The sequence below is a fragment of the Salminus brasiliensis genome, chromosome 6 (genome assembly GCF_030463535.1).
Source record: "Salminus brasiliensis chromosome 6, fSalBra1.hap2, whole genome shotgun sequence".
Classification (NCBI taxonomy): domain Eukaryota; kingdom Metazoa; phylum Chordata; class Actinopteri; order Characiformes; family Bryconidae; genus Salminus; species Salminus brasiliensis.
Genome location: NC_132883.1, coordinates 14,858,947 through 14,875,485, shown reverse-complemented (window position 1 = coordinate 14,875,485; position 16,539 = coordinate 14,858,947). Strand labels below are relative to the sequence as shown.

At 38.2% G+C, this 16,539-nt stretch overlaps 1 protein-coding gene across 1 annotated transcript in view; it reads left to right on the top strand.

The window, feature by feature from the left end:
* Window positions 1-16,004, top strand: part of cpne5a (copine Va) — a 130,271-nt gene extending 114,267 nt beyond the window's left edge. Inside the window, exons 19-21 of the mRNA XM_072681790.1 lie at window positions 5,546-5,603; window positions 6,038-6,111; window positions 9,780-16,004. Of these exons, the coding sequence (XP_072537891.1) occupies window positions 5,546-5,603; window positions 6,038-6,111; window positions 9,780-9,971 (324 nt within the window). The 3' untranslated portion in view covers window positions 9,972-16,004. The remainder of the gene's footprint in view (window positions 1-5,545; window positions 5,604-6,037; window positions 6,112-9,779) is intronic.
* The last annotated feature ends 535 nt before the right edge of the window (window positions 16,005-16,539 follow it).

Below are 16,539 nucleotides of genomic sequence, written 5' to 3'. Positions count from 1 at the left end.
AATTTACTGCAGACAAAGGACTGATTTTGTATTCAAGTGAGAACCTTTGCCTGATGAACAGGTTCATGCACTTTTCGAATGTTTTGAGAATAAATATAAATAAGTCCCCATGGAACAGAGAGCACAAGCTGTGAGCAAAATCCTACCCCCTTTCTGCAGCCGCTCTTTTCATGTTGAATAGATTAAACTGAGCACTTTAACCATGTGAAGATCTCTCTGTGTGTCTCTAGCCAGCTGCTGTTTAAATTATGCAGCAGGATTTCCTGACCTGACAGGCCGAGGTGACAGTCGGTGACTGCACTCTAATTCATTTGTGCCAGTAGCAATACCCAAACACTCCTGTCTCCCTCCCTCGCCTCTGTCTTGCTCTACTTTTTTCCCCACCCGCCCCACATATCAGATAGCCAGCACCAACTACTGATTTATCACCCTACACTTAAAAAGCATGGAACTTCTGTAAGGAATTTGTCAAGGTAGAACCATTAATACAGGTTAGGTTGTTTGGGTCTCTAAGAAGTGATGCATCAAATTGAATGGATTCAGATGCATCATCACTGGACCATAATGAATGTTTGGAGTCTTTATATATTAGAGGTGCAACAGTACATGTATTCATTCAGAACAATTATAACTGCATGGTAAGGTTCATGCATATATCCTGTAACCTTAGAACGTAAGCCGTTAGCAAGTTAGCAACATGCCATGCTAAACTAAAGGCGATTGCCATCTGACTATGGCGAGAAGGGACTAATGGAAAAAATCAGTCTTTCAGTTTCTTTCAGATCAGTCTTTTATTTGGGGTTGTTGGGCTTAAGCTTTAATTTTTTAAATAAAGCCTGAGAGGAAATAATTTTTACACTCCTCCTGCACAACATTTCTATCTTTTTATTACTCTATTTATTTTTGTTCTGAACCGTGATGTCCAGAATATGCAGAAATGTGTTCTTAGTAGAGGATATGGATGATTAGTTTTACATAATAATACATCCAGTGAAGATTAAACTACTATTTAAAAAATAAAGAAAAAAAGATTATTTAAGTGATGCCATAAAAGAACCATTTTTGTAATAGAGATGTGACCTTAATTGATAAAGAACTTTTACATCAAGAAAAGGTTTTTTGGGTATAAAGGGTCTCTCTGACAAACATGGGTCTTTATGGAAGCAAAAGTGGATGTTCTATGGCTTCCCTCTAAGAACCATTTGTAACACCTTTATTTTAAGAGTGTACTTGTTAAATTGTATTTTTATATGTTATATTAAATCAAGCATTTTGGTAATGACAAGAATTTATGAAAGATTACATTCCATACTGTATTTTGTTTCTGCCTAATATATAAACATGAGGAATTCTGTGTTATGAGAAATTGTTGAATTAAATCATATTAATCATATTTATTCCTGATGCTATTCAGCTTTCTGAGTCCTTTGAGAAATCTCAATACCAATACATTTCTCCTTATTCTACATTTTCCACAGCTTCAAATGGTTCTAACATTATGATTGTATAATTTTATACACTTTCCTCCACCCAAACTTTATTATTTCGGCAAGACAGTGGTTTAGAGGGAGGATGTGTTATGATATTAGGATTGAGTTTTGACTGAGTGTGTTTTAAAGCACACTGTACGTAGACTGTGAATGTATGTAAATGTATTTGTCTCTCGCCACCATAAAAACGAGTTTGTGAAATGAGAGGGGTTGATTTGTGGTAGCAGGAGCTTTAAAAGGTTCTGATTTGCATGTGTGTGTGTGTGTGTGTGTTTGTGTGTATATTCAAAACTATTCTTCGCTGTGCGACTAGCTCTGTCTCCTGAGAGCTTTACGAAGAAAACTGACCTAATTTCATCCTCATATGTGTTTTTTTTTTGTCAGCTATTTTGGTAAAAAAGTTCTCAGGCTGTATCAGTGTTATTCCTGCGCTATTTTTTTTTGTGGGCAAATGTCTCCATGACTTCATGACCTGTCACAGTTTTGGTCTGCATTTTCTCTGTGTCATCACTGTTCAAACTGCTCTTATGTAACTCTTGAGTCATTTGGTCCATTGCCTAAAGCAAAGCTAAAACTGATTGGATACGGACTTTGAACAGCCTTAATTAATGTTTTAAATTGTTGGAAAGGCTTGATTATGTCCCCAGACATCTGTAGTCGAAGTTATCATTATGGGTGAAGGCAGAGGGGGGCGGCTGGTGTGTGTATATACGGGTGGTTTAATTGTGATTTCCATTGCTGTGCAGTTCCTGGAGCCATTCTATTTTAAGGTGCCATAGAATGCATTTATTAAGTATTTTTAAGTTGTTCTCTAATTTCTGCATACAAGCTATGTGACTTTGGTCAATGTGAAAAATCAGATCAGGTCCAGATGTGCTTTTACATGTCTGTTTACAATCCTATGTTCTGATGTTAGATTGAAACACACTGCTTTCTCTTTTTATGGTGCCCTTATAACTATAATGTGAAAAGCTCTGCTTTAAGTGGCTGGTGTTTATCACTGTGATGGCTCACAGAAGCCATGTAGCCTAGCATAGCATAGCTTGAAGCTGTAAGCACTAAATAAACCACCCCATTAGCTGGTAATGTCTGACAGGCTTTAATGCTGTGTGGAACACTTATTTACAGCTGTAAAAATCAACACACAATGTAAAATTAAACACTGATGTGAAATTAACATAAAATTCCAGATTTCTGATGCATATTTTATGTACAAGCAGCTTGTGAGAAGCCATGGTACACAGAAAAAAGTCCTGTAGAAGTGCCAGTGTTGTGTACTTGTGCATACCGGCCCACTTTGACCACCTACTCAGTTGTAAATTGTAGAAGTTATACAGAATGGTGTTGTTTTCCTTTATGTAACCTATTCGTCATTTTAGACCAGCACATTTTTTATTGATACAAGTTGATAAATAAAAGTTTAAAATGATGACAATCTATACCACAAACTGCTATATCCATGTTATGCACACAAATGCGTTCTTTTGTAGGTGGGACAGGCTTTACAGCACACTGGCAAACACACCATTCATCCTAATAAATGTAGACATGCACCTCATTATACTGAGTTTACAGTGTAAGATGCTAAGCTACCAGGCTTAGACCATAGCTAGTTTAAAGCAAGGCAGCACTGTAACAGGAACACTTACAGGACTGTGTGCCCGTCAATTGCATGTCCTCTGCATTCTAAAATGTTTGTAGCTTTTAGCCTAGCACAGATGTTTGCACTAGTTGGCAAGGAATTCGCTTGTAGCCTACTCTTAAAAATAAAGGTGCTACAAACGGTTTCTCAATCAAAGACGAGCCTTTGAAAGGAAAGAAGAGCCTTTTAAAGGAACTTTTATTTGATGTAAAGTTTTTTTTTTTACCAGTGCATCATGGATATCTGTGGTGGCCATTCTCTAAGCAGTGCTTCCCCTGGTCGGCTAGGTTAGCTTTTACCCACTGACTTCCAGCCACATTCTTTCAAAGGTGGCCACTGTGCTTTATGGCATTGTCCTCTTTGACTTGGGCTAGCAGGGCTTTCACTAGGGGGCTGGGTGTATGTACATTTTGGGGGTGCAAAGAAAACACAGTATGGTGCTGGCAGTATGTACTGAACTCTCATTATTCAGCTCTCCCAAGGTAAATATAGTTTACCATTCAAGGGCACCTTCAAATGGGTTTTATTGTAGCCAACAAACTCTTCCTTGGGCTGTGTGCACACCCTCCCCACTACTGCCTAGACTTTTCCTTGTACCTAAAGGGAACCAGAAACTAATTTTTAAACAAATTCAAGAAATCCAAGTGCTTTTCTAACTCTGATATAGTAAAGGAATAATCACTAATAATCAAATGTACAGTTTATAAACAATTTAAAAAGGTTCTTTGAGGATCTAAAAGATCTTCACCTGGATAAATGGTTCCTGAAATGCAAGGGAAATTGTTGTAGTTGGCTATTTTTCGCATATGTGGCACCAAAACTTGCTGTAAAAGCAAAAAAGGTAAATCCATCACATAAATCCTACTGTAATCTACAGTATTCCTAAAGGCTAAACATACCTTGGTAGCACTGATGTTACATTCTGTGTCTATATTTTTATCCATTTTCCTAAGCACTTAGGCAAGCCATGATTTAGGCCTGAGGCTTGCCTGTTGCTGACTAGTGGGCCATGCGTAACCATTTTTTAAAAGGGTAACACTATGCATTTAGATGTTTTCCCAAATTCTTCCTTTAAAGAAACATGTAATTAAATGCCAAAATCAGATTCAGTCGTTCCCTTGGCTTTATATGCTTCATGTATTTTGATTTGATGTTTTTGTCTCATCAAACTAGGACAATGTTTTATTCATGAAGTGTCCGTTTGTCCTGTAGAGATGTCCTTTTGGGAAAACATTCATATTTATTCTTCAGCCTCCTGATATCTTTCAGTCCAGAGGATTGTTTTCTCTGAGCCAGTGGAAAGTTTGTCACTTATCTAGCCAAGAAGTGACACACACTTTTGCTTCGTTTTAATGGGGAAAGTGCCGTGGTTGTTAAGCATCACATTGGGTACAGATACAGCATACAGACACAGGCTGAATAATACATGACTCGCCAAATCACTTTAGTGACACAGCCGGCTACAGCAACATATTTTTAGTTGAGAAGAGAAATGCACTTATTAGGCTTCAAGTTTTGTTCCCCAAGTGTTACACCAGCATTGCAAATCAGATATTTGTGTTAGTTTTTTTTATATGACAAGAGATGAAGAGTGAAGAAGTGAAGAGATAGTAGTGTAGTGTAAATTGTGCACTTTTTAAGTTTTATCCATAGAAACTTATTGATAAGTAATGGATCACAGTTATCACATTTTTTAATGTGAACTGATCTGTTCATGCTCTGCACCCAAACATGTCCCTTTGTTGGTTTAGGACAAGCTTTACAAAACACTTGCAGAACTCTCATTAATCCGAATGAATTTACATGGATTTACCTACTTAATATTGAGTTTACAGTGTTTTACTAGTTGTTATAGCTAATTAAAGCAAGCCAAGTCGCAAAACAATGACTTCTGCTAGTGTTATCTTTAGCGCACAACAACAAAGCCTACAGTTGTCTCAAACACCTAAATTAAGTACCTTAGAAGTCCAGGATCAGAGCACAGGTTCAACCATGCTGGAGGCCTTGCTTAAGGGCTCAACAGTGGAAGCTTAGCAGATAAAGGTATTAAACCCACAAACCTGTGATCAGTAGTTCAGTGCTCACTGCCACTAGCCTAACAGTGACACAATTCACAAACATATCAAATAAATATGCAGGATTACTGTCCAAAAAGCTAAGCATATTGACAGAAACTGGGGGTGCATGGGAATTTAGCCAGTGGACTGTAGAGCTTGTATAATCTTGCAGCAGTTATTACAAATCATCCCATTTGTGGACAGGACATGGACAGATCAGTTGTTATTAATTTACAATAATACAATTTGGTTGTCACTTAGATTGAGCACACAAGTCCTGTACATTACAATGTGTACATACCAATGGTCTTAAGTCTGGGTTTTGTCCTGTCTCTTTCTTCTCTTTTGCCTTGCAGGCTGCAAAGCTACCCATGTCAATCATCATTGTTGGAGTTGGGCAAGCTGAGTTTGACGGTAAGACTAAACAGTGTGTGTTTACTTTCCCCAAATGTTGACAATTTCAGTCAGCCTCTATAGAGTTGGAGTACTCCTTCCAGCTAAATTCAGCAAATCCACATAGAAATAAAATCCTTTCTCTATATCCACAAAACTGTGTTTTTAAAAAGTCCCCAGTTGGAAACCAATAAAGAGCATTTTTTAGGCTAGGGATCAGCTAATTGGGAAGGTTTGGGGTCTTTGGCTAATAAGCAGATGTGAACCTGCTGGATTTTGCACTGGGTTCACAGCTGTTGAACGTAATGAGCATGTAACACCATCTGCCTACTGCGCTCATGTTGGAACTTTCATTACGTTCCAGCAGAGGAGATGATGTGCATGTCATGACTGCAGTTGGTGAAAGATGTTTTTACTGGCCAATAGGCTGATGACATCGTATCTTTTCTTCTCAGCCATGGTGGAGCTGGATGGCGATGACATCAGAATATCCTCCAGAGGGAAGTTGGCAGAAAGAGACATTGTCCAGGTAGTTTCCTGACATTGATTTTACACTATTGGCTGATTGTGGCATGTGACAGTCAGTTGCCACAGATAGGCTAAAGATTTTTGTTGAGTAATTTTGAGTACCCCCTGTAGATCTTCTACAGATCTGCAGAACCACAGAGGGTTATGTATATTAGTTAGATATGTTAGTGATTCCTTTAGTTAACTGGATGAAGGTTAATTTACAAATAAAATGTTTTCTGTAATTCAAGTTCATTTTCTCTTATATTTAATGGACCTTTTGTTAAAGGTTAGTTAAAACCAGTTGACCAATTTCAAGTTTTAAACTTTTCTTGGTTCATACTTTTATTTTATTTATTACTTTATTTATTGCATTATATTCAGTCATTTAATCCCACAATACAGAATACTAGATATCCAGATAACAGGTAATAAAAACGTATAACTTGGTATGAAGGTATAATCATTTTAGTTTAAACCAAGATGCATTTTATTCAAGTATTTATTGGACTCCATGCATGCCCTTAGTGACTACCAAATGACACCAGTGCAGGTGCAGTATGAATATTTTAGCATAATGAAATAGCACTGTATACATGACTTCACTGAAGAAGCAATGCACTGAGTTTACTTGATTTAAAGCTGCACAGCCTTTTTTATTTGAATATAAATATGATAAAAGTCAGTAAACTGAAAACTTAAATTACAGAAATACAATCATATTAAACAGTCACCATTGGTCATTTTAATGGTTTTGTTCTAACACTGAAAAGTAGTAAACACAGCCTCTGTAGCTAAACATAAAACAAAAGGTGGGGACCATATCAGGACTTAATAACTTCTACTTTGGGTAGCAATTACAGTCTGCAAATGCGTTTTGCTGTTACGGTGGGGTGTGGAGTTTGGACTCAAGTGCAGTTAAAGTTTGTTTTATTATGATCAAATGGAACTACTCCTCTTGTGGTGTGTCCTAGGTGACTGCTGGGCTTGAACTCCCAACCCTGGTAATGGGAGCCCAGTGTATTTCCACTGTGCCACCACAGCTGTGAGGGGAGGCAGTATAAACACAGAAAACGGCGGGAAAACAAACAAAGGAAAAACCAGGAGTGATGTTTACTCAAACTAAAGACAGCAACTCAAATGCTTTTCTCTTTTCTATTCACAATTTAAACTTTTCTCTTTTCTGTTCGCAACTTAAATACACTGTTACCATTCTCCCCTCTACAAAGGTGCGACGGGGAAGTGTGTTTGGCTGGGTGTGTTTATACCGTGCCACACAGGTGGGTCTGGTCAGCGTTGATTTCCGCTGGGAATTCTGGGTCTTGGAGTTCTTTGCTCCAACCCCACCAGCTTTCCTACTTTGCTGGCCGGGCCCCCTGCTGGTGGCAGGCGGTACATGCTGCCTGCTCACATTTGCAGCTAAAACTCCTTCAGTTCTTGTAGTTAGATTTTTTTCCTACTCTTCTTTGCAGAAGGCCTTTGGTTCTGAGATATTTTTGGGTTGTCTTGCATGCAAAGCTTGTTTAATGTCTATTCAAGTTCCAAGGTTTAGGGCCATTCCAAGAAAGTCTGTTTGTGTTTCCTCAAGAAGTCCGTGGTAGTTTTGAGGTTTGTTTTGGATCACTATCCTGCTGTAGAAGCCATTTGCATCCAGGATTTGCAGTATTTATGGGTAATCCATTTATCCCTCAAGCCGTGCAATATTGCCAGAGCCTCCAGTGGTGACACAACCCTAAAGAAACCCCATGCTTCACAGTAGGCAATGTGAAATGTAGTTCCTTTTGCTGATTGTAGCCAAACAGTTTTTATTTGATTTCAACAGTTCAACAGCAATTGTTTCCAAACCTGGCTTTTCAATATTCTAGACATTCTGTAGCATATTTCATTGAGTTTTGTGACAAGGTCACAGTTAAAGTGTCAAGAAGATCATGCTTGTGCAAACAGCACAACAGAGTGGAAAGGTGCACCACCCTCTTGCCTAAACAAGCTAAACATCCGTGCAGGTTTTCATATAGCAGTTCTCTCTGAGAATTCTCCTGTTTCTCCAGATCTCCTCTTGATCTCCACAGTTCTCCCTTCCTTAACATCATTTCACCCTGTAAAAACCTCAAGCATTAACTAGCTTTGTTGTTTAGTGGAGCATGTGTTTGATTATTGTTTATACAGAAAATGTTTAGCTTGGAAATTAGGCTGACAGTTCCTAATTACAATTAGTCAAAGACTGTAGAGGTATCCAGGCCACACTGATGATTTTATTTTTTGATTTTGATGTTGATGAAAATTATTGCTTAACATTTGCTGAAAATAATTGCTTGAATATTTGATGAAAACAAAATATCATCAATATTAGTAATTCGGCCTAGAGTACCCAAATTTGGCATAAGACCTTGGTATAAGTATATTCTGATCACTTGAAAATGATAAACATTTAAATGTAACAAAGCATCACATTTTTCTTTAAAAAAAAAGTAATGGTAATAATAAATGATCAGTGAATGGTGGACCATTCAAGAATCTTGATAAAACATTGATGGAAGCGCACAGAACTTTTTCCAAGTGTAACTTTCGGTGCCCTACATTTTGCAGCACATCATGAATAACATACTCAAGACTTTAGTGTATGTGAATAGAGTGCAGAAATAGCCAGAAATATGCTCAGTGCTTTCTACTTTGTCCTGTCCTGTCCTTCCTATGCATGCACGTAAACAACACTCAGGCATGGTGTTAGTTTAATGAGTATGACTCTCTGTGTTACAGGTGGGCCATATGATGATACACATGTTACAATTAAGTGTGATACATTGTGTCACATGACACTATGTAATGTTAAATATCGTGGGTGTAATCAGTACTTCTAGATCACTGAACAACTGCTTTTATTATTAAAAATATAATACGACTGTTTTAGAGAGAGAGAGAGAGAGAGAGAGAGAGAGCCTAATGACAGCAACCATTGTTCAGTAACTACATAAAGTGCAGAAAAACAATCAGTCACAGTGATTCCCAAGCCTGGTCCCGAAAGACCCCCTGTCCAGCACATTTTAGAGATTTCCTGCTGTAAGAAGCAACCTTCAAATCAGGTAGGGCTTGTTAATTAGCTGATTAGCTGGATATCAACCCATGTGATGCACCCTCAACAAGCTATCTACTGAAGGTTTAGATTAGATTAGATTAGATTTAGGGTTTTGGGTTGAAATTAAGGTTAGGATAAGGTGTAAATTCAGAGTCAAACTTAATTGAATCAACTAATCTGCTATGTTTTATTCACAGTTCAGTAAATTTATTTATCATTAGATATAGATATTAAGGTGAACTGCATTTCAATTAGTTAATTTAAACCATTAGTTTAATTCCTAAAAAATAATATATTTCTATTTTGTCGTATGATACCTTGCATGGCAATTTCGTCCCTGAATGTATACAATTTGTAGCCAAAAGCTTTTCATAGAACTACCATAAAACATGACATAAGTATCAGACAAGCAACATGCTTTTATGTAACCATTTCATGTAATAGCTTTCTATGTGGTATTAAACACTTTGTCTGGGTCCTATCATGGTTGGTTCTATCTATCATGTTTGGGTCCTATCACCACCACTCACAAAAATTCTTGCATTTTACATCACACCACTGAATGACTTTGTTTACAACTGGTGGAATCCCCTCTTATCTCTCTATTTTGTCAATAGTTTGTGCCATTCCGGGATTACATGGACCGGACGGGGAACCACGTTCTCAGCATGGCTCGGCTGGCCAAGGACGTCCTGGCGGAGATCCCAGACCAGTTAATCTCTTACATGAAATCCCGAGGCATCAAACCTAACCAGACTCCACCAGAATGCAGCCCAGAGGCTGGCCTTAGCCCAACGTCCACCATGTGAGTTTACACAGGCCCAGCCCATAGAGGACGAGACAGGTCATGGCCACAGGCTTTCTTTCCCTCTGTCTGGATCTTTTTCACTATCAAATTCAGCAGACTCCATTCAGGTTTACTTGTTTGGAGACAGGCAGTGGCCCTATTCCTCTCTTTGGGGACTCTTTGATAACCAATACTGCAGACTCCAGTTGAGTTAACCCGATTTGATCCAGTGGACTTTGGCAGGCAGTGAATTAAATTCACCTCGTACACCATCAGTATATAACGTTTGTCTGCTTTGTATAAGACACAGCTGTTTTTTTGGGCATGATTTTATTCCTTAGATTTGGACCTATCTGTGCCACAGACTTTGAGGCTTATTACAGATGTATTTGTATAAGTCTGTGTGCCCTGAATACGAGAAGATCTCCGGGGGCAAAATCCTTGTTCCTTTTTTCTCCTTCTTTCCTTTCCTTTTTTTTTTTTTTTTTGATCTCACATTAGAGTAGCATCAGGGTGGCTTTGGAAAACAGTCATGATCCGGGTAGTCTCAGGCAGCTGGGTGCCAAGCAAAGCAGGGATTGGTAACAAATGCAGAGAAAAGGGGGTAGTTAGAGCAGTAAGATGTCAAGTGATTGAACTGTAATTGTACACTCTTAAAAGTTAAGGTCCTAAAATGTTTTATTGGCCATAACAGAATTGCTTGTGGTTCCCTGAAGTGAATGGTTCTTTAAATAACCAGTTTTGTAAAGAAAAGAACCTTTGAAGAATCTTTTAAATGAAATTGCCTATTGCATCCTATAGCTCATTATTAAGTAACTACATAAAACATCAACTGGCTTCTTCCTAAAGGGTTTAAAGATCCTTTATATAATGTATAGGTTCTGTATCAACATAAAGTTTCTCTTACGACTGCACATCTATACCAAGAACCATTGAGAAACCCATTGTTTTTAAGAGTGCATTTGATGCAGTAGAATGTTCTGTTTGTGACTTATTTGTAGATACATTTGGGAAATTGCATTTTTGCAGGGACTTTGGGGAGTGTGTATATGGTGAATTAGGAGTAATATTTTTCATGGTGGTATCCCTTCTTTAGTTTTTTAGCTCTGTGACATGATAAGCTTTTCTATTGTAAAGCATGACAGATTACCCAATTGTACAGTGTATCTACTGTATTGTATATGCAGAGTGTAGACATTTGGTTAAGTTCTATGAAAAGTGATGTTGATACATATACTGATTCCCAAACGAAACAATGATGTCTTTGGTTTCCAGATGATCATTTAACGAAACCCACGGACCAACCAGTCCAAAAGAGAAGCACAACTATTTTCTTAAAGCTCTAAACTTCTTAAACCAGCACAAAACCAATAGACCACTCATGTACAACATCATGAAACACCCACAAAAATGGGTTGCTGAATTAATTTCATTCAGACATCAGTTTCCAGATGATTCAAATTTATACTACTATGTCCAAGATTCTGGTGATTCAATGTTTCTTCAGAAATCAAGGGCATTAATGAGTTAATTAATATGCTTCTTTTGCTGCAGTAACAGCCTCTACTCTCCTAGGAAGGCGCTACACTAGATGTTGGGACATCACTGAAAGGATTTGCTTGCATGTAGCCCACAAGAGCATTAGTGAGGTCAGGTACTGATGTTGGACCATGTGTTCTGGATTACAAACACAGCTCCATGCCAAAGGTACCGGATGGAGCTCCATCACTCTAGATAATGCAGCTCTACTGTTCCACAGCCTAATTTGGGAAGGCTTTATACTCTTCTAAATGATGCATGGCTTAGGACAGGGTGTGCAACATGGCCCGGAGTAAAGCACAGTTTGCTGATTTCCCTGCTCAGACAGAACTGCTAAACCTGGCAATTAACACCTGAGTGGAATCAGGTGTGCTTGAGCAGGAAAAGCAAAAAAAAACTGTGCAGGAACCTGGTCCTCCAAGACTAGAACTGCCCCACCCCTGACTCAGGGCATGCTTTATCTGTGACTGTTCCAGAGTGTCCCATTCTATTGGCAGTGCTTTCCTGCGGAGATCATTCTATCAAGTGTGTGCAATCGAACACCTTTATCAGCTAAGGGTACGTCTTAAAGTAGATGAATTCAGATGAATTTGTGTTTGGATACTTTTGGACATATGGCATATCACATCAACACAATTCAGGTAGATAAAATATGAAAGATAGCAGTCACATGCAGAAGTTTGGGCACCCCTGATTAAATTGTATGTTTGGTTGATGGGTTAAAGTACATTAAACAAATCCTCTGCAGAGATTGCAATGCACAATTACTGTTTATTTATGCAAATATTATTGTTAGGGATGCACCCTGATCTGATTCTCTTAATGCTGAGTATCAACTGATCCAATCTTTGTGTTTGTATAAATAATACAGCCACATGGTTTAGACAAGACGAGCTGCTGATTAATACTAAAATAAAATCTCCTTTTCCCATTTGTAGTAGCAGTTTCTAGAATGAGACTTTCTGGACTAATTGATTTAGTTTAGTAGAGACTTTTCTTAAAATGACTGTTTTATAGTGTGTTTAACATCTTATAACTCAGTCTGACTCTCTTTCCTGACCATTCAGCTCCAAGTTCCTTTAAAACACTGCAGTCAAATTACTTCATCAGAGTGTGTGTTTGCACTACTGGTTGACTACTGATGTGAAATAATCGCTTTATAGGTGAACGAGCTATGATTGGGTTTTCTATAGCATGTGTGTATTAGCATTAGCATTAGCCTCTGCTCGTTTCTGAATGTGCTCTTCAGAGCTGGTTTATCGGTTATACAAACTAAGGTGCGGTTCTCCCGCTGGTTAAACAGAGCTTTTCTGCAATCATTTTTCTCAGATATTATGTTCTCATGTTTTCATGTTCCACTCCAAAATAGTTCATCACTGCAAACTCTAAGCTCTTTATTTACCTTCTGAGAACTTCCTCCCTCGTGCCATCTGGGAATATTGTCCAGTAATGGGTGCCTTGAGGACACCAGATCTGTTCAAATATGCCTGGATTGGCCCCAATCCTGTTCCACTAGATTGGATCGGGACATCCCTAATTATGCACATTATTATATATTATCATTGCACACTACATATGTTATGCTGTATACATTGTGTATATGTTCTCAACATGTTAAATTCAGCAAAGACATTCCCATTGAATGGAATTTAAAGGTTCCTGTAGAGGACTGTTGACTTTAGAAAATCAACATCACATATTATTTGAAAAGGGCGTCCAAACTTTTGCATACACCTACACTGTATATTTTATTAATCTAAAACCTATCAAGTCAATTCTGAGGCTTCTTTCAGTGCACATTGTATGCTGAGCAAGAGCTTTAGTGGATGTAGGCCTGTCTGTAGTTATAGCCGGCTTCTTGTTCTTGCAAAAGTTCTTTCGGCATCTTTGCTCTTTTTCTTCTCGTACTCTCGTACTCTTTTACAGCAGGTGTAATTTGAAACTCTAGCAGACACAGAGACCCTTGAAGAAGTGAGCAAGCGGAAAAAAGTAGTGCTCACTGATATAGAACATCAGCATATTTCACAGTTAGTGACACATCAAAGCAAGGAAGGGGTGAAGGAGAGAGAGAGAGAGAGAGAGAGAGAGAGAGAGAGAGAGAGAGAGAGAGAAAGAGGGAGAGAGACTGGAAGACTTGGAGCAGATCAGCACAACTTCTGATGAACAGAGGGCTCCACTGCTTTTGTGCGTGTCCAATTATGCAGTAATTTTCACCCCAATTTCTCAGTGTTTTTAAATTTCAAGTACCCGCTTTTCTATTATTTAACATCTACTACATCTGTGTGAAGCTGGATGAGAGAGAGGATGAACAGAGGCTTGTTTATCACAATACAATGTAGGACAAAGAAGTAATCATCCTTTTTTGGAAACCATAATTTTAGCAATTATGAGTGAAAAAGCATGATCCAATTACTTCTCTTAATTTTATGATCACCATTGTATTTTCTGATTACATATGATATTGCTGTCATACACTTCAATATAGCCTTTGATGCCATGCATTTCAAATAGTTCATTAAATCGAAGGTCTGTTTGGTTGATTGACCTGTGGGTTTTTGACGTGATGGCCTTACAGCTGAATTATTATCCCTTGTAATGGTTTTTATAAATGATTTCTGCCGTTAATTGGTTGGCAATAATTGATGTCATGAATGCTTAATAAGGATATGCATGTTAAAAATGACCTCAGAAAGTGTACTAGCCCAAAGTTGTAGGTTTACTTGATAGTTTTAGATTTATAGATTTTTCATCATCAGTTTTGAATGAACAGTTTGGGTGACATTGTGTGTTTATTTATTTATGTATTTATTTATTTATTCATTCATTCATTTTTTACATTTTATTTATTTATTGAGTCACTTGGTCAGGTGTTTCTAAAAAGTCACACATTATTTAGGAAAAACCTGTACCAGAGAAATATATGAACTGAATGTGCTATTTTCCATGAATACCAGTCCATTTGTACATTTGGTTGAACTAGTTTTCCCCATTCCCAAACTAATCTTTTTAGTGTGTCTACTAGTAATGTAAGGACATTTCAGATTTATTGGGCTTTTAGATTTGATTTTGAGGAGTTACAGGTATAGTTTCAATGATTTATACTGTGTAAGTTGACATGCTGAATTGTACCACTTCGGGAGGCCAATAATGTTTTATTACTATAAGGGCACGTTCACAAGGACTTGTTAATGTTTGTTCAAAACTGCACCTTGCAATTGATTTCAATACGTTAATGGACAACAGACACCAACACCTGGCAGTATGTGAAATTTACAGTCCGTTTTCCAATAATTGGAATAAAACCTTTGATGGCAAGTGCTTGCTGGGTCAGTCTTACTCGCTGCTGTAAACACATACAAATATAGTATTCAGAGTGAACAGAAATGCAACAGATGCAAATACACAATACTCACGTAGGTAGGAAACTAGCAAATTAGTTGTTTTAAACCCACTGTCCATGCCAGACATGGCCTCAGATTTCACTATAAACTACTAAACCAAATCAGAATGTAGTTCAATGAAGCTTTCCTTGATTCTGCCCGATCTGTACCTCAAGGCCTCAGTCAATATACTGGCAGAGCTGACTAGCTTAGGGATCCACATGACTACCAGATCAGGAGAAGTCTAGGACAGGATGCTCTCAGTAAAGTATTCATGAATGAAATGCTGCTTAAAGGACCTGCTACAACTCAGGTTTAGGCCCACTTCTGATTCTAATCAAAATACAGATACAGATATCACAGATACAGAATTAATTCCATTATTGAGGACAATAAAATACTCTGAAGATCTATTGAAGTACAGCCCACTGCAAGCTTTTGTAAAGAAGAACCATAACTGCCATTGGTTTATGGGCGGAAACTGACTATAATGCCGCCTAAACTATCATGCATTGCTATGAGCTGACAATTGATGCTACAGCATTGAAATCAATGGCAAAAGGTGTGTTTTGGACAGATATCAAAGTTGTCAATGCGCCTATGTCACAGCCAAGGAATCACTGCTGGATTCAATTCATAAGATAAAGATGGCAAGGAACCAATCTTCATCTTCACTAGGACATGACTGAGTCACAGCCTTGTGGCACAAAGAATACATCTACCCTATGAAAGGAAGCATGTAGTCACAGATTTGTACTTTGGCCTTTTCTTTCCCACAATGAGGTGCCACCCCTGAAGTGCCAATGCTCGCTCTTTAAGTGCATGTTGGTGCCAAAGCATCTAACAGGTCTTCATGAACGCTGCTTGTCCTCACGTGTAGCCCTGCAGCCCAGGCTCAGTGAGCAATTGGTGGAATCTTCAGCATGACAGTGCAACTCCTCCGTTTGGCTTGGTTTTCCTATTTTCTGTGCTCTTTTCTTAACTTCACCTCTCTAGAGCTCAGTTGTTTTGCATGGTGATCAGTTCTTCTCCAAAACCTGAGCGTCAAGCATTGCTGTCGTCATTACAGTGGTTTTTGTGAAATTTGTAATGGATTGCCTTAAAATGAAAACTAATAAAAAAAACTATGAATACTTTTACAGAGAGTGATGTGCTTGAATGTCTGGTAATAATGTGTTGACAGTCAACACTAAAGCCTAGGTGAAAGTGGAGAAATTCCTCATTATAGTATGAAGTCTCACTGGAGGTAGGTGTGCAATTCTGTTTACTCCATTCCCTTTACAAAGGGGCAATCAACATGTGGCCTGCAGAGCTTGGATGAGTGTGTCACATGTATTCTAAGTGAAAAGTCATTCTGTCCATTTCATCTATGTAGCTTTGGCGATGAAATTTGCTGTGTTTTCAGAACAAAGTCCCTGTTGAAACACAGGCATGAATATAAGTTGGATTCTTGGGTAATAATGCTGCACGCCTGACAACTGGGAAATCAGAATTTTCCAGCTCAGACTGCCCCGCTTCCTAAATTAAATGATTCCCACAAGATCAATTGTTTAAAGTTATAAAAAATGACATTCAAAGTAAGCTCTCCTTGGTCCTGTGTTAGTACAGAACTTAGTCAATCAACCTTTGTTTTGACTTGGAAATACACGGGGGATGGCCTTTGTTTGTAAG